The 27,725-nt window shown below is 42.1% G+C and overlaps 1 protein-coding gene and 1 long non-coding RNA gene across 4 annotated transcripts in view; one reads left to right on the top strand and one right to left on the bottom strand.

Moving 5' to 3' along the window:
• Window positions 1-16,498, top strand: part of SGCD (sarcoglycan delta) — a 213,368-nt gene extending 196,870 nt beyond the window's left edge. For all 3 annotated transcript variants that reach the window (XM_042826092.1, XM_042826090.1, XM_042826091.1), the window contains 2 exons: window positions 6,430-6,553; window positions 8,262-16,498. In XM_042826092.1, the coding sequence (XP_042682026.1) occupies window positions 6,430-6,553; window positions 8,262-8,435 (298 nt within the window). In that variant the 3' untranslated portion in view covers window positions 8,436-16,498. The remainder of the gene's footprint in view (window positions 1-6,429; window positions 6,554-8,261) is intronic.
• LOC122164257 overlaps window positions 12,880-27,725 on the bottom strand; it is a 32,346-nt gene continuing 17,500 nt past the window's right edge. Inside the window, exon 2 of the long non-coding RNA XR_006170173.1 lies at window positions 12,880-15,302. This is a non-coding gene — a long non-coding RNA (uncharacterized LOC122164257). The remainder of the gene's footprint in view (window positions 15,303-27,725) is intronic.

The following is a 27,725-nucleotide window of genomic DNA, read 5'->3' as shown; positions in this document are numbered from 1 at the left end:
AATTGGGTGCTGTGATAATCATATATCCTTGTTTACTTCTGTAATTAATGTTGCTGTAGAAAATATCCTGGAAACCTTTCATGAGGAAGATTTATTTATGTTGATTGAGACTGTAATCAGATGTCCTCGTTCAAACAGTAATTGGAGTGCTTCATTAAAACGTAATTGCAAACAAGGTTTATGTCAATGCTGGGGAATAAATAACGGGGATACATATCTTATTATTAGTGATGATATCTTCTGTAAGCTTTCAGAGTGCTTGCTGCTTTTGTGCTGCGCCATACGTGACAAGAGATTTACTCAAAATTTTGGTATCTTGATTAGGAATGAGAGAGAAAGATTTGGTTTGACTGTTTTTATTTTAAACTCCCACTCCAAGGCCAGGTCTCTTTTTTATTATTATTAGGGCTTTTTTTTTTTTTTTTTTTTTTTTGTTTTTTTTTTTTTTTTTTTGCTCTTCTCCTGTTTTTACCTTAAGCTCTGTGTCATTGCCATTGCCATATCTTAGCTCATTTTGTTCTCCTGAAATAGCAGTTCCTTACAGTAGGAAAGAAATGTAGGGCAGATGGGGATTGCTCATAACAGAGCCTTTTGCTCATTGTAAGATTGCAAGAATTTGGCTGAACTTCAGCTAAGGTTTTGACCAGATGAGTCCCAGTCCTTGTTCCTCCTCCCAAACTGTCTGCTCCGCTCTGAGCACATGTAAGGCAGTTAAAAAAAAGTTTAAAAGCATTCTGGAAATGGAAATTAAGCACAATTTCTTTTGCTCTTCAGTAAAAGCTAATTACCTTCCAATTAGTGAGTAGTAAATTATTGTGTTTTATTCTATAAATAGATTTATGTAAGATAACACAAATAATGGAGTCAGAAGTATAAGTCACTGGGAATGGGTGATCCCATTGATTTCATTGGAACAAGAGGCTTAAAACTGAAAGCAAATTTCAACCTGAGATACTGATTCATTACCAGCAAATTGATGGAGCTCTACATTTACTTGCTAGCATAATTTACCAATTGTATGAGATGTAAGCAGGCACAGTGGTAACATTGGCTAATTTTATGCTCAATGTGAAATCTTATAGCTGGTCAGATGGATACCGTAAGAAATAATTAGAGTCATTAGAAATAATGGGCTACAGCTGCAGTAATACATGCTCTATTCTCAGTCCAGAGGTTTCTAAGCAAAATTAAATTAGCTCATGTTACCACACTGCTGCATCATATGCTCCTCACCTCCTGAGAGCAAACTTCGCTTTCCATTTCCACACTGCAGATGAAGTTTGTGCCTAATGCAGAAAAATCTCATGTTGAGAACAAGAACTTCTGAAACTCAAGGCCATTCCTTGTATTTTACCATTGAATGGCAAGTCTTGTTTGCGCTGGTGCTGAACTCTGGCGAGTATTTTCCCCAGGAATTTTTCACATCGACCTTTATTATTTTAAGGAAACGATATCAATTTTATTGGAAGCACATCAGCAGCCCCTAGCTGCTGGTGGTACTGCCCTGACATCTGGTATATCCTTTTCTCCCCAAATTCCAAAATCCATTGCCAATAGTAAGGCAAAAGATGGATTATTCAGCAGGGGTTGAGGAAGGGGAGAAGAAGGAACTATAATCCATGCTGCTGGGGTGATTAATGTGACTGTTTATGGTGAAGGAAATGAAAACTAGAAGTCTGGGTAAGTAATGATCTTCCCAATGAATTTCACCGGAACCGCAGTGCAGACCCAGGTGCTGACCTCCTTCACATTATTCCTCAAGTTTTCAGAACCAAGGAGGAATGGCACCAAAAGTTTTACTGTCTAGATTGCTCCCAGGAACACAGGATTTTCCAGCAGTAGCAGGAGGGGGCTTCACTGTGGGATGCACATATGCCATTACAGCTCTTTAACATCAGAGTGCTTTGGTGGTAGGTTTTGAGTGAAAGGGCTTAAGAGACACATTTAGCACTGTCCATTAAGCATGGTGAGCTGGCAAAAGGCTTCCTTTGCATTCATTGCCTTGCACGTTGCTGTGCAGGCTGAGTGCTCAGTGGGAGGAACGGTATTTTTGATGAAGGTAAGAGCTTCTGGAGTTTTGGGAACATCAGTTATCTATTTGCCATCCATCTTTGGCTATGGTACTTACCTGACCTCAGTTATTACAGTATGTAACTGCTTCACAACCCTCATCTATTTACCTTTCCATTCTCCTTGTGGAGCTCGGAAGTGCAATTACCTCTGTTGCAGAACTAAGTACGATTAAGGGTCAGATTTGCTATGGTATTTAGGTACTCAATGGGATTTTCTGAAGTACCCAACACCTGGTGTACTAAGTGGATCTTAGGCTTCTTCAGTAGTTGTGAAAATCCCATTACTTGCATTCTTTGAAAAATTTTGGCTCGCTTGGCGACCTGGGAGCTATAAGAAAGGTTTCCATGGTCATCGCCCAGACAAGAGGTTGTAGGTAGGACAGGAGCAAACTTCTGGCAGTAGCAAAATCATTTTATCTCAGTTGTGAATTCATCAGGTTTGGAAATAGGTGTAACTGTGCATAGCAGTGAACCTCCTCTACTTGCAAAGCTCTGTCAGAGAGGTCCTCAAGACAGTGAAGACAGTGGAGCAAAAATAAGCAGTGCCTGTGGTCAATAAGAAAGAGCTTATGAGCCAATTGGTGGGATGGAAATTCAAGAGCAGGAGCAAATAATGAAACAATCTATATTCATGCACCTTTGCAGCCTACGGCTGTAAGTACAGGCTTACACCTAGACAGGAGATGTGAATCTGCTGAAAGCTCCAGAGTATCCTAGTGAAAAACAAATGTTGATTTTGAACAAATTATCTGTTCATCGCGAAATCATTTTCTTTCATTATTAGTCTTCAAATTGGTTCTGCTCTGGAAGGCAGAATTAGGTTTAAAAGCAGAGTGTCTCTTAAATGCTTGCTTCAAATGAAAGTATTCGGTAAACATTTCTCAAAGCTCCTAGAGCATAAACTCCTCAACTCCTTTCTGGGGCTTTGCATGGATTTTTCAGCTCGTGATTTAAAGACAGATGTTTCAGGGATTCATTCAGGAAACAGAAAATAATCAAATTAAGCCCCTTGCGTTCATATGCCCCTCTAATGCCAAAGACAATTTTATCAGAACCTTTTTGTCCTTGCTTTCAGTAGCATAAACTGGGACAACTGTCCCATGCAGACAGGAGATACTGCTGTCAAACAGGGGTAGAAGAGTGAGAAGAATAAAATTCTGAACTCACAGTACAAATTCTACACAAGGTGCAAGCATACGATTCTTATCGCTGGAAGAGCTGCCTGTTGCTGTTAATTTAAAGTTCTTAAAAAAAAAAAAAAAAAAAAAAAGCTCTGGGCTTCAAAATGATACTTTTAACATTAAAAGGATGGGGTTTGGTTAATTCAGCATGTCAGCAAGATTGCAACTGCCTGAGCCAGTAATTCAGGAGAAAAAGAATTAGATTTGGCTCAGCTAATCTTAAGAAAGACACGTGGTTCTGCAAAGAGCAGAACCCCAGTGCTATGTGATGGTGCCATGTTACACCATGGGCTATCAGGAGATGCTCGAGAAGGACCTCCATAGTGCAAGAGGAATTAGGATATGTATAAAATTGCATGGGCTTCATCAATGTTTTGAAGATACTGTTCTCCTGCCTGTAGGATTCCACTGGTTGGAGGATGGAGGACAACTTGTGCCCTTTGTTAGATACGAAAAGAGAATAAAACTGGGGGGCAATGTTGTCTAACAAAGTTCTTGGTGCTTGTTTGCTTATTCAAAGCAGGAATTTAGCTGAGTTTGATGTAACAAGGACTTGTGTGCATAAGGAAGGTTCTGGAAGTAGAATGTCCCCTACTGTTCATTGCAGGAGAGTTAGACTGGATGACCTTTAAGAATCTCTTCCAACTCAGACGTTTCTAAGATTCTATGATTCCATGATCCCCCAGCATGGGAAGCTATTTGTTAATTCCCTGTTCCTTAGATCTCTCCAGTACAGCACTGGTGTGGGAGTGGGAGACTGTTCTCATAAGGGGCAGCAATTGAATGCTGTTGCTGTATCTGAGTTTACTTGCACTGTGGTCTCTGATCAGTGTTTTGCACTTAGAAAGTTTATTTGTTCTTGGCCAGAAGAGTTACAAGATTAACAGATGAACAAATGTTTTGAGACAGCCAAGGTGTGAAAGAAATTGAAGCCACTGAGATAGAGCTGAAGAGCCACCTGGCCATGGCTCTCAGGAATTATTTTATCCTCAGATTAGCTCAGTTGTTTTGGGGATTGGGCATGTCCTCTAGTCAATGTAGCCACAGTGACTTAAGACTTTCCTGGCCCCAGATCTGTTCCTCCTCTGGAGGATTCTGGAGCAGCAGCAGTGGGACACAACGTGTGCCCACATCCTACAGCCCAGATCCTGGGGCTGAGTGCGTGTGGAAGGTCCTTAGCACTGGGGGCTGTGCCACCAAAGGTGAGAGCTGTGAATGGCAGAAATCCCCAGTGAAAATGTGGGGCAAGCAGTACGTTCACCCACCATAATGAAAGCCACCAGAATGCATGTGCCAGAGCACTGGGGCTTTGTGCTCTGACTATTTTTACCAGAAAGGAATTCTAACAGATACTAGAAAGGCAGTTATTGCAATTGGAAGGTCAGAGAGGTTCTTATATGAGGTAACACTATTTAACGTCAATCATTCTTTGCAGGCTTTTTCTCCACCATGCCATCTGCGATTCAATCAGGAAAAAGTAAAAGAAAAACAAGTAGCAGCAGCCACCTTAACCTTTGGTTCCTTGTGCAGGGAACAGCCACGGGCTGACACCAGCAGAGGGATCAGAAGAAGGCTTATGTGGGAGGTAACTTCCCTCTGGAGAGCAAACAAAAAGCAGCTCAGGATGGTTGTGCAGAGGATGGGAACCATGAGGCTGTGCTCAGTCTGTGCCTCATTTCTCTGAGATTTAGATTGAGTTGAGTCAGCCAGGAAATCATGAGCGAGTTTGAGCTCTTAAGAGAAAGGTGTTTGAAACCCAACAACTTGAAGACACCTGCAAGAGGGAGGGTCATAACTTGGAAAGTGCCACACGGAGCTGTGCCTCTGCTTTATTGAACTGTTGGCTGCAATAAATACGACCAAACTCCCTCAGTCTCTTGTAATGTTTTCTTAGTACCAGCAGGAGTCCATTTAAGAATACAATGACTTGCACAAATGATTCTATATGAGGAGAAGAGAAACAGCTAAAGTACTGCTTCAGTAATGCAGTCAAGTCCTAAAAGATGCCCAGGAGATCTGGGTGGGTGTGTGCATCCTCGTGCTTTGGTTTTGTCACTATGGTCATTGCCCAAAGCACCCCAAGCAGAGGATCTTTTGTTCAAGTTGTCCTTCTGGCTTCAGCTGGTGAGATCACAGTTGAGATTTGCTGATGGTGCAGAAAGTTAGCTGTGATAAAGTCAATAGGGAGGAATTGCCAAAGAGGGAGAAATGGTTTTTTATTGTTATTTTCAATACAGAAAGTAATGAGAGTCTGTTTTATAAAGAAGGGACAAGTACAATACAGGACCTATGAATGAATAATCAGACAGAAAGACTGAACCTTGCACTTCCAGATCTTAAAGCATTAACCTCAATTGCCTGAAATGAAGTGTTTGGCTGTGTTAGCCAGAGCTGTAATGGGGTTGTCGGGTCTCCCTCACATAACCACAGTTAGGAGGGGTCAACGCACTGGGAGGCTGCTGCTGTGAGTGCTACAAAGAGAGCACAGCACTGGAGACCTGGAACTTGGGGGATTTCCATCTTTTTCTTTTGTTCATTTTCTTATGTCATTAAACCTTTAAATACTTCACGTTACAGGGCATCAGAATGAATTTACTCCTGCTTAGCAGTGCTTTGAGAAAGAAAAGTGCTTGTGCTTCCTGTGTAGCTATCCTGCTTTGCTAATATCCTCCGTTAGTATTCATTAGTTACAAATCTGAGCTATTGCATGAGGGAGTTAATCACGGTGGAAGCTTTATTGCACCTCACTTCTCGTTACAGCATTTACAGCTCAGCAAAGCTGATGTGAAATGCTGGCAGATTGGATTTGTAGACTCTTTACCACATTCAGTTGGATATTAGGAAAGATTTGAGTACAGGCTGCTCAGGGAGGTGGTGGAGTCACCGTCCCTGGAGGTTTTCAGGAAGAAGGAGGATGTCACATCGAGGGATGTGGGTTAGTGGGCATGGAGGGAGTGAGTTGGGGTTGGAGTAGGTGATCTTAGAGGTTTGTTCCATCCTTAATGATTCTATGGTTGCAGGTAGTTTCTTTCTGCTGGCTGAACCAGCTGTAAATCTGAACTTCAGGTGGTGCCAGGCTGCCTTGCAGTGTGCACTCAGACTGTTCAAGACCACAGCCCAAGGTTACACGTGAATCCTCGGCACTCCAGGCTCAGTAAGACCCTTTTCTCTTGCAGACTGGAGTCACCCACACGCGCACTGGTGATGGAGGCTCCAAAGGGCATCGAGATCAACGCTGAGGCCGGCAGCTTGAAAGCCACGTGCAGGACAGAGCTCAGGCTGGAATCCAAAGATGGAGAGGTAAGCAAAGAGCGTCAAGCTTTCTGGCAAACACAAACCAAGGTACAGATCTCTGCAGATTTATAACCTTCCCATTCACTTAGTACTTGAAAAACAAGTTTTAAGTCGCAGGACCATGATTCTATTCTAAAAGCACTGGTGAAGCCTTCCTAGCACAGGTTCTGCTAGCAGTGATTGAACACATCATATGCAAACAAGGCTCACTCTGTGGAGAAGGCTAATTCATTATTTTTAAAGTGCTCGGATAATAGCATCTGTGGTTCAGGCAAATTTATACAGCAGTAAAGTACACAGCGCTCCTAAATTCTTTGTTTCCTTGTCACTTTAAAGCAGGATTTACGTGTCCAACATAATTAAGTCTTTTATCATACATATTTTCTATGAGAAGAGCTTAATTCACCCGTATTGATCCGAAAAGCTTTTATAGCTGATGTTTTCATTTTGGAAAGAATGTGAACATTAGGAGACACAGGGTGTTGCAATGGGAAAACTTCTAAAGGGAAAGAGAGAATAACTAAAGCTGATAAGAGAACAGAAGTAAAAGAGGTGTTGAGTTAAACCTCTTCTGGTGTCTCAGGAGAGTGTGCACATCCATTCTCATCCCCTCCTTCTGCCACAGCTGTGGAAGACACTGAAGGATGTGGATGATGGGAACCCAAGGAGAGCCTCATTGGAGGCCTCCCATAGGATATGAGATCTGGTACGGCCTGCTGTTTTCCTATCTTAGTGTCCTCAGTGATTCACAGATTGAGGTTCTTATTGCGATTTCTGTTATTTCTAAACATTTGCATTTTAAGATATTCCAGATCCCCCTGGCAAGGAGTTTAAAACAAAACAAAGTAAAACAAAAATAGCAATAAAACTCTTAACTAATATACTGCAATTGAAATTCAAGGCATTTCATGACTGCAAGCAGTTGCCTTCATGTTTTTTAATGCTAATTTTGCTCTTTCAGGCAATTAGATGGCTGGATACTAAAACAGAAGTGATCTTTACTGTAATCACAAGATAAGTGTCAGTTGCCCTGTAATATTCTGGGCTGTAGGTTATAGAATCCTATAGAATGACTATAGAATAGTCATTTGAGTTGGAAGGAGCTCTTAAAATCCATCTGGTCCAACTCCCCTGCAATGAGCTGGGGCAACCACATCTCCACCAGGTTATCTTAGCATGCTTTTCTCAGTCATGTTATAAAATTTCCCTTTATGTTCAGTTTTATAAGAAGAAATTTAGATCTGTTATGGCTTTTAAGAAATTTTTAATATACATAATAATAATACACATAAAGGTGTTACGTGTACACATAAAGCACAGATAAAAATGAGTGCTGTGAGTCTTCAAACATGACTAGAAATGAGAGCAGAGCGCCAGAAGTCCCAACAAAGGAGAGGGGTCATCACTGCATGGAGGTGATCCAAACGTGCTGCTCACCAAGCAATGAGGGCACTGCCATCACACTCCTGGGTGATGCAGGACACACGCTGGTGTCCCAGGAAGTTATAAGCCAAGGAAACGTAAACAAACAGAAAAAGAGTGGAACCAGTCTCATGGTAAACTCACAGACATGGATGTCAGCCTTTCCCCAGCTTTGCACACTTGGCTGCCCAGTTTTTGTAGCAGCTCAGTTGTCCAGAAGAGGCCTCCTCAAAAATAACAGCTCTTCACTAATCCTTTCTCCTTTTTTCTTTCTCCCCTCCTCCGACTTCAGATAACATTGAATTCTGCAAAAATCAAACTACCTAACTTGCCTCAAGGATCTTCCTCTTCTGCAGGGTCCAGGCAAAAAATCTACGAGCTCTGTGTGTGCCCCAATGGGAGGTTATTTCTGTCTCAGGCAGGCACTAGTTCCACCTGCCAGATAAATACAAGCGTCTGCCTTTGAGAGACAATTTGCAGTGGGGCATCGCAGGCAGCACAAAAGCCAATTCTGGTCTCCTAGGTTGCAGCTGCCAACTATTTTTACTAGAACACAGAAAGCCTATCAAAGACTTTTTTTGTGTGCGCGCGTGTGTGTGAATATATATATAAAAAAATATATATATATAAAATTATATATATCCTCTGTGTAAAATGATGTTTCAGTACAAGGAATCCCAGGGTGACCCTGTTACATTTGTGTAGCATTTCTCTTTCCCACACCAAAATTTACTGGTACAATCTACTGAATTGGGCTTCATGCTCCCCTGGACCCTTCTGTAATAGTACAGTCTAATGATCACCCCTTGTTTTTGACCATGTTCTAAGAGTAGTGGGATTGCTGAGCCCGGAACCAATGTAGACCCACCAACATACTAAAAGAAGAGTAGCATCTCTGATTATTTTTGCACCACTATACCAGTGGCATGAGGAAAACAGAACAGCCAGATGTGCTCTACTGCTTGCCTAGAGTGATCCAAGACACTTGGGGTTAAACTGCACTCTTTAATTTTCACCTTCTCAGCTCCATGGCTCCATGCTGGGAGAGATGGGTTGCACTTTGCCAATAGAGAAGTCCTAATCTTGCTGAATTACTTTCTCAAGGACTCTGATTCTTGCCTGTACCTCTAATGAATGCCTTGTGCTATTCAAATGTCACACTCAGCTCTAACCCCAACCTGAAGTCATCTCTGGGCTAACAAAATTAGCACTGTATTTGTTCTTGATAGGAAAAAAAGTTATGAAAATTGGACTAGAAGAGAAAAATCTTGAACCAGTTTAATTAACAGGTGTCCTGGATTACCCTATGCAACCTCTATTACCACCTTTAATTTTGAAGTGATCTAACATACCTGAGAAGGTGTAAGATTTGGAACTTACCCACCAACACCTATAGAAACAAAGAAAATCACCTGTTGAATTTCTGTGTTTCTATGGGTTTATCTGGATTTGATGTATAATATCTATGCTATGTTAGAATTTTTGTCCTCTTTCTATTCGGGAGACACAGTCCAAGATCACATACATTTTGTGGAGGTTGCAAAAGTCAGAGATGCTGACAATGAAATAGATATTTTTTTAAGACTCTAGAAAGATTCTGACAAATTCAGATTACTGTGAAGTGAAGGCTTTGGATGCTGGTTCCTCTAGAATTCCAGCCCCAGAATCTCTGTGGTCAGATCTCTTCACGGGTGTGTTTTTCTTACTGAAGTCAAGGAGTTACTTGAAGGCAGGATAAACCATAAATCTGATCTGGTGACGTTACCAGTGATTAACTTTTGAGGAAAAAAAAAAAAACTGAAATGAGTCCAGATCTTTTAATTTTGACCCATAACTGCATCCACATGCATGTAAAAACCGTTTAGAAACCAATGTACTAATAGTGCAAAAGGGTTCAAGTCACAGTAAATCTCATGAGGACAGCAAGGTTTCTACACCACTGAGATGCTACTGAAAATATTGCCTCATGTGCAAACATGGCAGATCTGTGCCCATTCCTAGCAGTATCTGAGCAAAGCTGGTATTCTTCAAGCAATTTTCAAGATACAATGTCACTGATGGTAATTTGTAGAAATAATTTAGCCCTTTCCTTTGGAACATATTTCCGCATGTTTTCATGTGGTCTGAAAAGTACCAGGGTTTGATGTTCTTAAATGATTGATTCTAGCCTGATCCCAAACTGGCTGGACTCAATGGGAAGATATCCATGGCATTTTGATTGGATGTTGCTTCCCAACAAAGCAACGCTCCCATAAAATTTATTTCTGAAAGAGGATTGAGTTATCTACATATATATCTCTGATGCTTTCAGATTAATGAACAAATTCAAATTATTTGTTAATGAATTATTCCTGTAATTATTATCTTGAGTCAATGTTCGAATGCAAAGGGTCACCCAGGATAACAATTGTATTGGGACACAGGACTATACCATCTCTGTTCAAAGAGGGGAATTGTGCCTATGCCTTAAGTCAATGCACTCAGCAAGGAGAAGCACATCATATTTATCTTGTTATAAAAACTAGTTTATTTGGGGGGAGGGACAGGAGGGTGTCTTGGGAAATGGTTGTGCAACTTAAAACAGATATTAATGAAATGTATTAAGACTGTAGGGGCACCGAGAGTGACAACTGTTGTTTTTTTTACCACGTTAAATATAGCAAAATACTGTGTATGTTACCTCTGGGATCACAAGTGAAGTCCCATTCATAGTCCTACATTTTCTATAGATTTTTTTCCCTGTTTCATTTAATACTGGTCACACAGGCATTGTATCAAGCATGGCCCAATTCATAAACAAATCCCATGTTTGCAAGCACGAGTGGTTGTGAAGATGCATGCTGCAGGAGGTACATCATGTACAGAAAACAAGTTGGGTTAACTTTTCCTTCCCTGAAGGTACCAGTGCCAGTTGGTAGCATGGGGCTGAGCACAAGGAGTGGCCCAGGGGGGATACTGTGTCCAAATCCTTTACTCTGACCCCCAGTGCCCGGTGGTCAGTCCTCATCCCAAATACCCTTGGGCTGCTCTGCAGCAATTTCACTTTGATCTGATGGTCTTTTCCATTGCGGTCTTGGATGAGATGAGCACCCTCATAACTTGGGAAGACCATAAGATTGCTTAAGAACGTTAATTCTGGTATGACTGTCTGCAGGGGAGCTGTTAGAGAACAGCCTTACACCTCTGTGCCACTACTGTTTTCTGCAGAAAGTGAACAATGGGTACCTTAATTATGCCTAGGTAAAGGAGTTCAATATATTCTACCATTTTGTCTCCATTTTTAAAAGTGTAGAATGATTTTCTCTGTGCATGGAGACTGAACCCATGCAGAGACTTGAAAAACATTTGACCCTCACTTCAGTTTTAAGACCACAGTTCAGATGATGCTGCTTGATCTTGAGTTGGCCATGTGAGTAATCCTCTGCTGTTCAGTGAGTGGCAAACCAAGGCAAGCAGGTTTGCATCTATGAGAGTCCAGGGGAAAGATTGCATTTTTGTTTAAAAAGCAGCATGCAGTCACATCCAGCCACCTCACAGTTCATAGTTTGTTCTCTGGGGACAGTTGTGGTGTGACTAACTCACCTGCTGGGAGAGGCAGATGATTAAGGTTCGGTTTTCCTCCTGCCTTGTTCAGAAACCACTCACAATTGCTTTACCTGTATGGGTTGGTTTTCCCTGAGTGCAAAGTAAGTCACAACATCCCTGTACATACACTCTACCTGCTGTTGATAAATGCCAAAAACAATTAAGGGTTTGTGTATTTCTTTATGAATTGGGCCTGCAGTTTAGTTCAATTGAGCATTTGCTATGAGGGGAGATGGCATTTATCTCAAATCAGAGTTTAGTTTTACCTCTCAACTAAGGCAAGGCAGGGGTGGGTGGTGAATTTGTTCATGCTGAGCCCAATGGAAGAGATGCCAATGTCTTCGTGGCCTGAGCTAAGGCAGGAGCCTGATGGGTGAGAATTCAGGGCACTAATGCCAGAGGAAACAGTGCCAGCAGCTGTGGTGGCTGTGGAGCTGAACTGACTGCACCGTGTGGGGTCCTGCATTGCAGCTATGTGCATTGCAAACATTGAAATGCTAATCAAGAGACTGTGATACTAGTGTCAATGTCCCTTAGGCAACCAGATAAAGATAAATGCTTTTATGTGTTGTAGCTCTTAACTTTACAGGGTTTTGGGACCTTGTTAAATTTGCTTTCAATGCCACACTTCAGTACTGACTGTCAGTGTTTAGCTGTACACCAGTACCTTATGCATATGTCATGTATGACCCTTCTGCTGTAAAGAGTTGGGAGGGCGGGTGTGAAGTAAAAAGATTTTGCCATTAGCAAAATCAGAGATCCTAATACCAATGGTACAACCACATGTGTTCTCCACGTACCTTTGCTTTGGTTGACTTTTAAACTTTTTTGAAGTGTGTTACCTGGTAGTCAGTGAAATGGGTGGCTGTAGAGTACAAAGATATGTAAAAATGAAAGAAAGTCATTGAAAAGGGGAGGCCAGTAACTGTGAAAATAGGTGTGTGACCTCTGTAGGTATACATGTTTAGAAAATGAAGTGATGTGTATTTGTTTCTCTCAGTCACATGCGGTCAAACACCTGGATTTTAAGAGTTTGTTGGTTTTTTTTTCCCCTCATTTAATCACAAGTATCACAATGCACAAAGAAAAAAGCTTAAGGCATTCACCTAGCAGTCCTACCTGCAGTACAGCAAAACAATATCTGAATCAAGAACCCCCCCCTCTAGAAACTACTTGAAGGCTGAGCAGAGATTCCTATGGAAACCTGTGAATAATCTGGTCAGTTTGCATCATACCTAGTTTGCAGTGACAGGTGGTCTTGGAAGAGATTAACTTTTGTTGTCATAGCATACATGCACAAACACATATATACATGGTTAGCTGCATTTGTTTACAACAAAAGACATATTTTCTTTATTTGCAGTTATGGCTTTAAGTTTCACATTGCAAAAGACAATGAGAAAAGACCAAAGATTACAGAAATTAATCCTTTCTCTGGTTGCCCTCACACCTGAAATGCATTAACTTTAATGGTGCTTTTTGGAACTGGGCAGGAAAAACACAGGTTTATCACATAGATGCATGTGAGAGCATACAGCAGCAGGAAGCCTTTAATTTCCTTCATGGAGAGGAGTGAAAATAACCTGGAATTCTTTAGGTGTGTACAGAAGGTAAGGTTACCTGGAAAGAGAAACGTGAGAAAATAACCTAAACGTTAAGAGAGATCATCCTGGGCTGAAGGTGTAACTCAACTGAGGAAATGTTGGTTGCTGGCTGTGCACTCGAGCATCAGCAGATGAGGATGCTGGTAGGACACACCAATATACAACCAACAATAGCACCAATAGCACCAACAATAGCAGGATGCTCCCGTGAAAACATCCAGATCTTCAGTCCTTGGAATTCACAGTCACCCTGCTCAGTGAAGAAGAGAAACTGTGCTGAAATAATTTTATTATAAAGAGCATGCCATAAAACCAAGAAAATCTGGGGCTGTTCTGTTTGGCTGATGGGTTTTTTTGTCTTTCTTTGTTGTTGTTTTTTTTAATGTCTGGCATTTTAAATTTGCAAATGTCATCATCCAGAACTCACCTGAACAAATGCAGGGAGCGCTCCTGTCAAGCTCTGGCAATCAGGAATTGGTGCTCCTCAAATGAACACAGCAGCGCCTTCATTCCCATTGCCCTTCTTGTTGAGGAATGCAATCACTGTAACATTTCCATTTTCCCCATTGTAAGCTTTTTCATCAGCTCTGAAATTGCTGTGTAATATTTCAGTGGCAGTATTTCTGCATTAGGGTGGCCTGCAGCCCCCAGTGCCACCTCACACCTCCAAATACCCAAATCAACAAGCATGGGGCAGCAGCACTAAGGTGAAATTTAGGCCTTTTAGGTAAATTCTGCGCAACAGCTGCAGTGTTTTCACAGCTGATGCAGCCAAGTCTACAGCTGTGGCTGAAGCAGAGCTGAACACTGATGTGGCTCTGATGAGATTATTCAGAAGGAGAAGAGTGCATTATGGAAGGTGGACAGGAGGGAGAGGGAAGAAATGGCTAGAGACATCACCTTAATCATGGTAATGCAGCAAACTTCTTTGTCTGTTTACACTGTTATACATTAAATTAATAACATCCATTTCACTAAATATGGTAGCAGTTATGTTTGATCTTCCCTGGTGCACAGTGGAATTACTTCAATGGAAGCACTTACAGCTTGGGCTGCTTGAGATGGCCAAGGTGTTGTTTCCATCCACAATAACCACAATGGCTTGGGGCTCGGATGGAAATTATAGTGAGTGGCTTGCGTTTAGAAAGCTTTTAAATTTACTGTGCTTGAGAAGCACATGGTTATGCACAGAGAGCCCCAAGGCTTTATCATTTAAAACTCTCTTGTCCTGCCACCTGAATTGCGTCGTGTCCACATGTAAAGGGACGCACTTCTTTATACAGGAAAAGATGGATATTTTAAACTGTGGGATTTATATCCTGAGCAACGAAGAAAGTGTGATCATAGTGAATTGCTGAGATTTCCCATCCAAGTCACATTAAATCAGAGATGCAAGTAAGTCAGTCCCTTAACTTGCTGATTTGCTAAAGATGTTAATTTCTGCAGGAAAGTCAGCCCTGGTGTCACGTCCAGGAAAAGCCTCACCTCGGTGCAGCTCATTGCCATGCCACAGCTGGATCTGGAGGCTGGGTGGGTGGCAGTGGGCTCCTGGCTCAGGGGGCAGCCAGATTTCCTTTGAGGCCACCATCTCCATGGACAGAGTGAGTGTTTGTTTGGTTTAACTAGTGTTAAAAAGTAGGAAGGATGTCTCCACTGTGGAGCAATACACAGTTGTGTATATCTGTCATTCAGTTGGCCTGAGCTTTCTGACAGTAAATGTCAGAAAGAAATTTGTGCAAAACCCTTAGGTTTATTTTTCTCTCTGTTCCCAAATGTTTTGAGTAACAACGTGTGACCTTAGTAAAAAGGTCTTTGTTTTCTCAGATTAAAAAAGACACTGCCAACCTTTCACCAGGTCCAGCCCAAATTGAACCTCACCCTTTCTAACAGCTCTACCATGGGCAGGAATAGGCCCACTGCAAAGAACAGTTTGTGTGCATCTCTGCATGGAGCAAGAATTTGAAGTTGCATTGTACTTTCACATTATCCCCCGTCAGAAAGGCTTAACTGCTGATAGGAGATAAAGCTTCCTGAAGCCTCATACAGATCAGTGCATCATCCCTTTCTAAAGCAATGCAGCTTCTTTCTTGTTTCAAAGATTTCCTCATAACAGAGTCCTTGAAACATCGTCAGGCAGGCTCGCGCTGTGGAGCAGAAGAATAATTAATTGTGGGTGGCTCTATTTCTATTGAAGGCTGGATTATAGTTGAAAGAATGTTGCTGTCATTTCTCCCACTCTGAGCTGCAAGCACCACACACACCCCAGCACTCTGACTGCATTCCTTGCAGGGTTGTTCTATGTACCCAGGGAGGAAGAGCCTGCTGCTTTGGGCCTCACCTGGGTCTTCCTAGCCTCATGCACTTACTGTCAGTGCTGTTCTTGATGTACCAGATAGCAAAACACAGCAGCAGTGCTAATGATTTTAAAGGTGATGTGTGGCTGCAGTCATGGTGGTGGTTATTGGTTGCTGCACTAGGAATTCTTCGTTCACTCCAAAGGCAGCAGCTGCACTGAGGCCAGGCGGGCACTGGAGCTCTGCTGTTCCCATGAACTGGGTTGGGTCTGCGCTGTCTGCAAGATTTCCTTTCTGGGGTTTTCAGAGTTAGGAGTAACAAAGCCTGACCTTCTGAAAGCAGAACTGAGCACTCATCACTCCTTACATTTATGGAAGAAGGGCTCCATGATAACATTCCCACCCAGATTTCTCCCTAGATCAGAGCTATTCCTGAGCCATGAGCCAGAACTTGTTCTGGATCTGCACTGTGCAGTACTTTGGGTGCAGGGAAGGGGTTGACCTGCTGGATCTGACTCAGATCCATTCTATTTCATTTTATTTTTTGCCTGCCCCTTATTTACTTTCTTTGTACATGAACACTAATAGAGTTGTTGATGGTAACCCAACAAATCCAAACTCCACATAATTAAACCCAACAGCAAAACCCCATTCAACCACAGCAGCAACATAAAGGCACGACCCCTGTGATAATGGCAGTTCTCATCTGTGATGGTTAAATACCTTGTCTGACCTCTACTCTGATAACCACCAATGATCTTGATATTGTAAACAGGACAAACAAATTCTAAAGTCTTATCACAGTTCTCATTAGGAAATTCAGATTGGTTTGGCTTTTTTCTTTTTAATTTATGTATGTGTGTGGTTGTGTGGGAAAATATAAAGCTTTTTTGTATCAAATAACATCAATCCTTGCACACTCTATGCAAAATTTTGTAAGCATTGCAATAATGCTATGAATTACACAAGGAACTATTTTAACTTTATTACACTTTCTGTATAAAAAAAAAAACATTTGTATTTAAATGATTTCAACTGCAATCTTGTAAAATATATTAATAAAATAATGATTGTTAAGAAGGAAAGAGCTGTTGAGTCTTTTTGTTTGCTTGAGCATGACAAATATGAATTAGACCTCAGACATTCGTATGTCTGTACGGGTCTATATATATATCTGTAGGCCTTAAGTTGCTTCAGGGAAGGCTCATCTTGGATATTACCAGGAAAAATCTTTCTCTGAAAGAAGAAATGCATTGGAACAGGCTGCATATGGAAGTGCTGGAATTACCATCCCTGGAGGTTTTCAGGAAAAGGGTTGATATGATGTGGAGACATGGTTTAGTGGGCATGGTGAGAGTGTGTTGGTGGTTGGACTTGGTGATCTTAGTCAATGATGTGCCAGGCTGGGTCATAGCAGTGATCTCTCTCACAGCCTCAAGTCCCTGGATGCTTTCATTCCCCAAAAAAATGCTTTAGAGGTAGAAATGATGGGGAAAGTTGAGTTACCATCTTGAGTAGTAGACAGGTGCATCCACACAGGATCAAGCCCCTGCCTACACACAGCACGAGGAGCATAAGCTCAACTCGCCTGCAAAAGAACAATAAAAAAAACACAAAACCCACAGCACTGTGGACCAGTGTGCTGCTTTAACGATCCATCAGTTTTATTTTAATTGGATAACTAATCAGATGCTCATGGGAGACTCTGCACTTGCCATGCAATCACTTGTGAGCACATTTTGCAGGAGCTGGGTTTTAAATACGAAGTTGTTCAGCCTGGATTTTGTCGGTAAATGAGAGCATTGATTGAGGCTCATTAGCTGAACAAATAGCAAGAATTCAGTCCAGCTGAAAAGATGTGCATGCCTTCCAAGAGCAAGGAGCATGAGCCTGGTTATCACAGCTGAGACATTGCCAGGGTCAAGGCTGTAGGGCTCTGTGTTCACCAGTTTGTAGGAGCCAATTTTTACCAGGTTGCAAATGAGTTCACTCTGGAATGTTTGGTGAACATGCACAGCCCTTCTCTTGCTCTGCAGGTTTTGGACTGTTTGCAGTTTATAAGAAGAAGAACAACAAAAAAACCTCACAGACATCTTTCAGCTGAATTTCAGCTGCCATTCTTGGCCTGAGTTTGCAATGTCTGACAAACTGACAGCAAAATAATTCAGAAGTTAACCCCATTTTAAGCACCACACTGCCAGAGATGTCCCAGCAGCAGCAGGTGATGCAGCGCTGTGCCAGGGCAGGCAGTGGTTGCATCTTTCCTTGGGATCAACAAGCTCTCCTCAGCTGTCGGTAAAGGTGCTGTGATTTAAGCAGGAACTACTTACTTTTTAATTCAGCCCTACAAGCAGCAAAATCCACTCCCTCAGTAATTGTCAAAATGCAACTTTTTCCCAGATTTTTTGCCATTCAGCTTTTAAGAAGTATTTCCCCATTCTTCCTTTCTATCCTACAGGAAATTCATTGGTTTTTGTTTGTTTGTTTTTTTTTCCTCCTCAGTAACAGAAAAGATGAATTAAAAAAAAAAACAAATCAACAACTACAAAAGCAGAAAAGAATGACTGTGACCAAATTAACACATTCTATCCTCTGTAAAATGGTAACAACATCAATTTTAACATTTTATGTGCAGCTGAGTTTTTGTATTTCCCATCTCAGTCCATCCGGTGCAGCCAAGTTGCTGCTGCTGAAGTTCAGTTATTAAATCAGGGTGATTATTTTTATTTTTATGAACAGAAACCAGCAATGAGAAGTACTTATTTTAACAGGTTTTCTCCAGTGCTGTGACCTTGATTCTTCCATCCTCTAACTGAACAGAAAAAATCCTCTTGAATTTAGTGATGAAGGATCAGACCTAAATAGCTCCAGTGCCAAATGTATCCCACAGGAAAATTATACGGCCTCATTTAATAGAGAAAAAGCAAGAAGTGTGGCCGGCAGCTCAACCCTGGCTTTCTTCTGCAGTCAATCTATAGTCCAAAGCAGTGGAAACAATCTTCAAATATTTGATTCATGCTATCGGGCAACTGTAATAAACATTACTGATATGATCTGCACTTTTTAATGTCGGGGTGTGTGAATAGCCTCTCAATACTCCACGTCACCATACAACCAAGCTTGTGTAACACCAACTGGGCTGTTTTTCCCTTCACACCTACTGGGGCATTTTTCCCACCACTTTTGGGCTTCACTTGCAGCCTCAAAAGAAACATCACAAGCAGCCACACCACTGTCTCTTCGCTGAGGAATGCATGGACCCTCTGTGTGGCACTGTTCAGTGGCTGTACGGGGGGTGGGGAAAGCACAAAACAGCATTTAAATCCCTCAGGTAACCCCATTTGGCTCCGTTTGCTACTGCTGCTGCTGTTGCTGGGGGGGTAGACTCCTCTGGTGGCTGCTGTTTCCTCCACACCCTCCTCAACAGCCCAGTGCCCATGCCTGGCTGTAACCACAGTTATTGTCCATGACAGCACAGAATCGTAGAAGCATTTGAGTTGGAATGGACCTTTAGCGGCCATCTAGGCCAGTCCCCCTGCAGTGAACTGGGACACCACAGCTCCATCAGGTGCTCAGAATCCTGCCCAGCCTGACCTTGAATGCCTCCAGGGATGGAGCATCAGCCACCTCTCTGGGCAAGCAACCTGTGCCAGCATAAGCCCCAAGTAGACTGACAGACCTCAGTGCTGCTTTCAAACAATAAATTTGCTTTGCTTCCCTAAACTCTTCCTACAAGGTGAGCTTAGCTGCTGAATGCTCCAAGTCAGCCTTAGGATGCTCTGCTTAACTGAGGTGGGCTCTGACATGTTGAACACAGATCTGCTTTACCAGACTGGGGACATTTAATGAAATTTAATAAGAGGCAAGAAACTGTATACGCACATGTCAAAAAATGATGCTCTATCGCGGATGCAGTCAAGAAAATGTGGAGCGCTGCAGAGCAAGAAGTTTCCTAGGAGGAGCAAGGTAAGGCTGTGACACCACAGTGGCGCATGTGACATACGTGCATGGGCTCCAAGTTCTCTGATGGGGAAAAAATGAGGCCCCAGGGCTATAATAAGCAGTGTTAGAGCTGGCAATGGGCCTTGAAATAGGTGCTTTAATTTTAACTTGCCCCTTCCCCAAACATAACCTGACATAGTGTGCCATCCCAGCAGCAGCCAACGGCTAAACGCAGGATGAGAGCCTGAAAAACTTTTCATTACTTTCCAGCATCAGCAGGCCTAGCAATAGTAAGTGCCTGCTTAGGAAGGGTGTGTGCATAACTCATGCTTGCATGGGGTTGGGGAAGCCCATTTCAGACTGATACGTTATTTTTTTCTGTCAGTTCTAGCATTTGGGCATTTCAGTAAACCCCAATCTCAAAAGATTATTTTCTCTCCAACATAACTGCTCTGAACCATAATAACCAAATTTGAAAATGACTGTAATCTGCTATACAGAAGCTATCAGAAAAACAGTGATAGCAAAACCTTAGGTTCTGAATGCTGTTTGAGCTCTGCACACACACACACACATACAATGAACAAAGAGAAAAGAATGGAGAGAAGCCTGCTGCTTCCAAGAAAACCCACAGCCCACCACCTACACAATGAACTTTGAAGCACAGAATGCAGCATGCCATGAATTATTTATAAACTCATTTGCAATGAACGGTTTAGCAGGCAAAGGAAACAGGAACAGGTGGTGCAGCCCTGCCCAGGGCAAGGGTGTGATGGGAGCACTGTGTGTTCAGATGTTGCACAGTGCAGGTGATGAATTGCACCCTAAGAAGTTTGAGACAAAAACTTCAATTCCTAGCAAACTGCATCCTGAAGTACTAATACCCTTTCACCCCACTGCAATATTACATGTCATCACTCAGTGCCAGGACCAGCTCTCTTTGGCTGAAGCTCTCTCTGCGCTCTCCCCTTTCGGAGAATCCAAATCGCTAGGGGAGGAGCTTTGCTGCGGCAGAGGGGAAAGCCTTGCTCCAAGGATGGGTTAATGAGCCCTGGGATCCTCTGCTGCTGCCCTCAGAAGAATATTGTCATCCCTACTTTACATGAAGACTGCAAGGAGGACTTTAAGATAAGCATTAAAAGGTGCAGGAATGCAGACGGCAGGCATAAGCAAAGGCATTCAATAAGTTACAATGAATTATTTGCAATTAGAAAACACTTATAAGCTGCTAAATTCCATTAACATTGCATGGCTCATATAAAATGACCCCTAATTGCATATTAAAGAAGGACCTGTCTTCACATGTTTTCATCTCACTGTATCAAAAACAATTAGGTGAGGAGCACATTGCCCACACCAGCCCATCATGTAGCAGACAGCAGGCTGACAGCTGTAATGCAGTCTTTCCTTGCTTTAGGAAAGACTAAAAAGAGATCAGAAATGTCAAATTCGCCTCCTATCATCCCAAATAAATGGATAATTAGCAATCGCAGAGTCCATCTCACCCAAGAAGTCCCATACTACCCCTCAGACCACTTCCAGCCAACCACAGGAGCACAGGTAGGTGGGCACCTATGCTGAACCAAATAGGTAAAAGCCAACATGGCAATGCCTGGAGTACAAATCCAGAAACACTATGGTATATCCAGATGGAATTGCTCTTTGCCTGCATGATTTGGGCCGAATGTGGACTTGAACATGCTCCCTACAGGATCTGTCCACAGAGTGACCCTTACACTGCCCCAGCCCATTCGGGTCTGTTCTGTGTTGAGATGGTTGTATGTGACTCTCTGGTAAAATACATGGTTGTTAACAATTGGAAAAGTGGCCAATTCCAAGTGATACTTGCTGAAAAGCAAAATTCATCAGGCAGTGATTTCTCACCTTGGATTTTTCTCTGCTCCTCAGGATTTCTTACTGTTGGGATTCAGCACATGTGTGAGAAATTGAACGTGGCTGCAGCACTCTAGTGATAACTGCCCTGGCCTTCCTCATTCACTATGTTTCTTACACTAAACACAAAATCTGAAACATAGCATGGGAAATTCAGTCATCTTCCACCAAAACAGCAGAAAGTCCTTGCTGGGCAGAGAGCAGGTGAATGCCTCCCAAGCATCATCTCTACCTATGACCTGCTCCTCAGTGCTGATTAATGGGAACTGGGAGCTGCAATGAGTATGACAAAAAGGCAACTAACAGGCATTAAGGGCTTGTTGGGACAGGGAAAAGGCCTGCCTGCATTAGATTACTAACAACTTGCTTTAACACACATTTTCTAGGAAATATTATTTCAATTTAAGCCTTAGGATGCTGGCAACCTGAGCAAAAATCCCTTCAAAGAGGAAGGGCAAGCAGTAAGATAGCTGAAAGAATTAGTGATGAAATCATATTTCTTGAGCCAAAAGTGCCAAGGCTGGGCTGTGCTGGGAGCACTTAGGTTTTAAAGCGTGACATTTGCTTCTGAAGTCTCCACCTGAGGCTGAGAGCAGCTCCTGCAGGAACAGGATGGGTTTTCTGTTCCTCGGCAGGAGATGGATTTGGAGAGGGATTTGTGACATGCTGCACAGAAAGGACTTTCCAGAGGAATTAAAGCTTTTCTATTCTGGCTTTGGAGCTGCTGCTCAGGACTTCACCCAGCATTCAGATAGGAGATTGTTGTGCCTGGACTGAGGGCTTAAAAGCTTCAGAAGAAAAAGAAGGGCTGTTCAATCATGAAGGTATTTAAAAACCCATAGACAAGGCATGCTGAAGGAACATTGGAAGCCTATGAAAGTCAGAGGTGAGGCTGGAAAAAGCCTTTTCTTCCACTTAGATACAAGACCACTAAGGCAGTTCAATTATTGGTTGGGAAAAGGCCGCAGAAATCATAAAGGAGGTGCTGGCAGTTCACTGTTGGAGCATAAGCTCTGCCAACGGCGTCATTTGGATGTCTAAAGCCCTTGGCTCTAATTGTAATGGAGCCATGCTTGAATAAACGCTGTTAGGATTACAGTCATTGTGGAAAATGGGATGGACAAAGTCCCAGTCTTCCAGGAGAGAGAGCTGGCACTGAAAGAACCTGATGTGGTGACTCATCTCCCTCAAGATGAGAAGGCTGATTGCATTCAAGGTGAGGGGTTAAAGCAGATTGAAACACCCCTTATGTGCAGATGCTCCATGTAAAGCTAACTATGCCACCTGAGCTCACAGTCACTTTGGCAGTTGGTCCCACAGAGGTGGGGAAATGGAGAACCAAGTCTCCTGGGGACCAGGAACAATTCCTCCTCATGCAAGGAGACACAGATTCAGTCAAATCTCAGGCTACAGGCTTGGCTAGAAATTTTGGAAATGTCAATTTGAAAATCCGTATATTGGATTCTGGAGACATCAGGTCCAATTCCTCAGAGGTGCAAGAAGCTGACCAGCAAAACGGTAAGGAAAGCAAGTAACATGAATTTAATGACCACTAAGAACACCAAGGTCCAACTCTAACCCACCCCACCATGCCCACTGGCCATGACCCTCAGTGTCCCACCTCCATGGTTCTGGATCACCTCCAGGAACAGTGACTGCACCACCTCCCTGGGCAGCCTGTGTCAATGCATCACTATTCTTTCAGACAATAAATTGTTCCTAATATCCATACTGAAACTTAGGTATCCAACTTAGCTCCAGTCCAAGAGTTTAGAGTTACTAGAGTTAAATTTTAATCTTTTTTTAAATTTAAATCTTTAATTTAAAAAGAATTAACACTTGATGTATAGTTAACAGGACAAAAGAGTTGAGCTTCTCTTTTCAGGACTATGAAACAACTCAGCTGGCTGTGCTGATACCTCTTCCTCTGTTTATTGAAGTATCCTTTAGCTGGCTCAGGCTTGGAGAAGTTTCCTTTCAGGGGGAAGCATTAGTATTCAGCATAGCGCTGTTACTCCTGGCTAATAGATGCAACATGGAACTTGGGCCAAGTCTGTGAAATTTCAGTTCTGTGATAAAATTATACAGTGCAAACTATTTGAGGAAGATTGACTTTGAGACTGCTGCATGAGGCCAGGGTGCTTAGAACAATTCCACTTAGTACTTCTATCTGCAGCTCTATTCCAGGATTTCTTTAAAAATATTCTCTAATACTACTAATAATAATTCTCTAAAGTAGAACAAAGAAGATTCAGATAACCCAACAGAATCCCTTCTAAGATCTACTCAAGTAGATATGATGCTAAGAGAAATACACACTTGGAGCCATTTTGCAGGGGTGAGTGCAGCACCCTTCTGTTCGCAGCACACCTGAGCATCATGTAATGCAGAACATGCTTGCTTAAAACGTTCAGAAAAAAATCACAGAGGTTGAGGAAGAGAAGAAATGAAACAAAGCCCACGTGGCAAGTAGCCTGTAGCAGTTATCTTTTGCTGCAGTCTTGTATTGAATGAGCTTTGAGACCTTTATGAAGAGACAATCTCTTTTCTACTATGTCTAATTCTATGGCTTTTATACTGGTGTCCTGAAGGAAAAGTCCTGTTGGAACTTGTTCTGAAATGTGATAACTGACCAGGAGAAAAGAAACCTACATTTACCCAGAACAATTATAAAAAGCAGAAATCCTCATAACGCAGATGTTCACCTTCACCTGTAGGAAGGAGAGCTGACAGACCATATAATTTTAGTTGTCAGCTGAAACCATCAGGCAGTGACTTTAAGCCTATTCCCTACAAAAACAAAAATAAAAATAAAAAGCATAATTGCTCTCATAAACTTTGATTTCTAAAAATCCAAGCATGCATCTTTTATGTATAGGTCAATGCTTCCATTTTCTGGGTGAGTGTCAGTACCTCTGCACTGAGTGAAGCTTTGATACACTGTTCAGCTGTATGAAGACATAACATTTCATTACCTCCTCCTCCTCTGAAGGTTTCTAAATGAAACTGGTTGAAGCTCACCACAATTCAACACTCTGTTGTGTTTCACTACTGGGTTAGCACCAGGTCAGGTTGCGGCCAAACAACTCGGTCAGGACTTAGAAGTGACTGCAAGAAATGTTCTTCCCTGCCTCAGTTTTGTAGACACTGATCGGTAATCTGCTAGTGAAAGATACAGCACTTCATTAAATCAAGAGACACATCAGCCAGTGCACATCTTACTGAGTAAGCACAAGGTGGGAGATGCCAGCTCTTAGGGCAGGAAGGAAGGGAGCGGGGGGTGGGGGGATGCTGCTGACCTGGGTGACTGAGCTGCCTCTTTTCAGTTGGCACGTGAGAAGAAGATCCAAATGATCTCTCTTTAAACTGCCTAGAGAGATTCCCACAGATCCTCTGTGCAGGGTTCCCTCTGAGCAGATTATGTGTAAGAAGCAGTTGCTGCTTTTTCTGCATCTAAACCAGCTAGGCTTTTGCTCTGAGCACATCAGCCCAGCTCCCCTCAAGACACAGTAATTTAACTCTCCAGGTATCTGAAATAAAGTTCAGACAATAAAGTCTGTATCAACTTGTACGTGTCATAGAAAAATCAGAAGTTTAAATGATTAAACTTACTAATAGCTGCTTCTAGATATCTTAAGAAAAAAAAAGAATAGTTTTTTTTTTTTTTTTTTAATTCTCATTAAACATTAGCTGGGAAAAACATAAAAGGGAATTTTTAAAATCAATTTCTGTCCTCTAAAGTGTGTGCCTGGGGAGCAAGTCTTCAGCAAATACTCACAGCACTGAAACATGCACAGAGCTAGGTTTAGCTAGGTTTACCTGCAGATTTTCTAGCTGCCTTTTAGAATTAGACTAATGGCACCTGGATGCTAATCTGAAAGCTTATGTCCTGTACATCTTTGAAAGTATTCATTGGAAAATTACAATGGAGCAGATGTGATAGAAGTGTATATTGACTACCCTTCCCATAATAAATGAGCTTATGTAACCAAGATTGCAATTCACACCTGTAAAAGCTCTGTTGATGTCAAAGTAAGCAGAAGTTGGATCTTTGAAGCACTAGTACAGAAAACAGTATTCCTGCAAATGAACATCTCTCTGGGTAGAAGTCTTGTAGAGCTAACGTCTTTAGTGTCTGGTTCAGAAGAAAACCTGATAATGCTAACTTTTTTAGTGTCTGGTTCAGAAGAAAACCACAAGTGAACATCCTTTTGACTTTTAAAACACGTTTATCAGAACCAATCTGTCATCCGCGCATCCTGCTTTATCTAACCGGTCTCTCTATTAGCGCTCATCACCATGGTACCTGAACTGCCGTAGGTGTTATTCCAATTACTGCGGTGTAGTTGCTGACATGTAACTGAGAGCAAAATGTGAGCTTCTGTTAGGAAAACAATGCTTCAATTAGTTGCTCCCTCTTTGTCTAACAATTTAGAAAGTCACACTGTGAAGGATTATTTCCAGAGCTTGTTCTCTGTGGTATTCTCCCCTCCTTTCTTTTTCCTTCTTGCCACTGAGACGTTGGCACAGAAGTTTGGCAGCCTCCCATCTGAATCACACATTCAAGCTCACGCTACTCATGATAGTCAATACAAATCAAATACCTCCCATGTACATCAGCTATTCCTCAGCTGACTTTCATTGCTTCTCTTGCACTGACCCAAATCCATATAGGAGACACAGAAAGCCTTTTTCCTACGTATCCAGACTCCCAATTGAAAGAGGCAAACTCCTAATGGGGAAAGCTGTAAAAATACAGCCTAGAGAAGCTGTTGTTTTGTGATCACCTACAAATTGCTTCTTCCTCAGTAATCCTCTGGAATTTAGAACTGACTTCATGACTAACAAAACATTTCACCCCATCATAGATATATGATGGGCAAAGAATTGTAAACAACTTAGAAGACATTTTAAAAGAACCTGCCTATGGTGGTAAGACTTACAGGAGCTAAAGCTCATTGCCAAGCAATCACAGCCACCTACCAATCTTGGTTATGTTTAAAATAATAATAATTGTTAATTCACCTGAAGGAACATGCTACAGCAGAGCACCTTAAACCAGGGACTTCAGCCCCAGTTCAGTCAACAACCTGTGGGGACACAGGTACTGACTGGTATGGACTTCTAGAACCATGCTAATACTGATGAAATACCCATGAATTCTCAAGTACAATGAACAAACAAACAGCATCTTTCCCAGGACTGTGGGGTTTTTCTGCTTGTATTGGACAGATCAAGATGCAGCTTAGTGAAAGAAGGTGCTCCTTCTATGAATGGAGTTGCTACCCAAAAAAGTTTTAACATATAGAGGTCATGTATCTACTGGAGGATAGGACTGAAGCTTCTCAGATAAACAATGAGCTGGAAAAAGTAACAAAGTCTTCTAAAATGGATCTATGAAACCCAAGTGAAAACGCGAGAGTTTTGTTGATCAGAGTCTTTTTTCAACAGCCTTATTTTTGGTTAAAAATAACTGTGACTGACCTTGAAACCCTTCCTAAGAAACTCTTATTTGAGAAGTCACTTTCAAACAGGGAAGTGCTGAAGCTTCAGTGTTCTGTAATAACACCCCCACCACCACCCCCATACCCCAAAAGTAATTAAATTTGGATTAAAGCTTTAAACAGCTGAAAAATGAAATCATATGTTTTGCCTTGTTTCTACATTTCTTTTGGCAGCTCTGAACATGTGGGATGGTTTAGTATTTAAACTATTAAAATTAAAGTTTTTTTCCCTACAGCTGGGGAGAATTTTGAATCTAATGGCACTCCAGACTTGCAGTGTTCAGTTCTTCACCACAAATGGAAAAGGTACACTAAAAAATAAACACCACTTTAGCAAGAGAGCTGAAGGAAGGGACTGTTAGTTGCGCCTGTCACCTCTTACATCAATTATATGGGTCATATTTTATTTTCCCACCTCCCTGCTCAGGCTTCACGGTTACCTTCACGTCTTGCTTCAAGGAGCTCCTGCTCTCCCTGGACCGCATAATTCACACTACAATAGAAGGAGCACTGCTCCCAGCACAACAAGCCACCTCTGCCCATTAATAAGCAGAAAACCCTATGCCCTGCTCTACTTTCTGCCTGACGATATGCTATGGAAAGCAGATTTACCTTTACAGAGCGCGGATCCTGCCACTGCACCTTTCTTTTATGTTGGGAACCAAGGAGATAAGAAACTTTTCTTTGGGGTAAGTTGTGGGTGTTTTTCTGACAGCCTCTGTGTCTTGTACACTTGTACCATGCTTAATGTAGATAAAAGTACAAATATTTTGCATAATTACATGGATGCTAACATCCATAGTGCCTGTGGCATCAGTTCTAATTTAGCAAAGTGAATCAGTTCCTCTTCTTAACAATTCATCAGCGCTGTGCCAGAGAGGCTGCATTGTGCATGGCTGTTACCACCCTGGAACATTAGCAATGCTAATTGCAG

Source organism: Centrocercus urophasianus, unplaced genomic scaffold, assembly GCF_019232065.1.
Source record: "Centrocercus urophasianus isolate 14NV4802_14NV808 unplaced genomic scaffold, USGS_Curo_1.0 seq_26, whole genome shotgun sequence".
Taxonomy (NCBI): Eukaryota; Metazoa; Chordata; class Aves; order Galliformes; family Phasianidae; genus Centrocercus; species Centrocercus urophasianus.
Note: the sequence above shows the minus strand (reverse complement) of the source record. Positions and strands in the feature narration are given on the sequence as shown.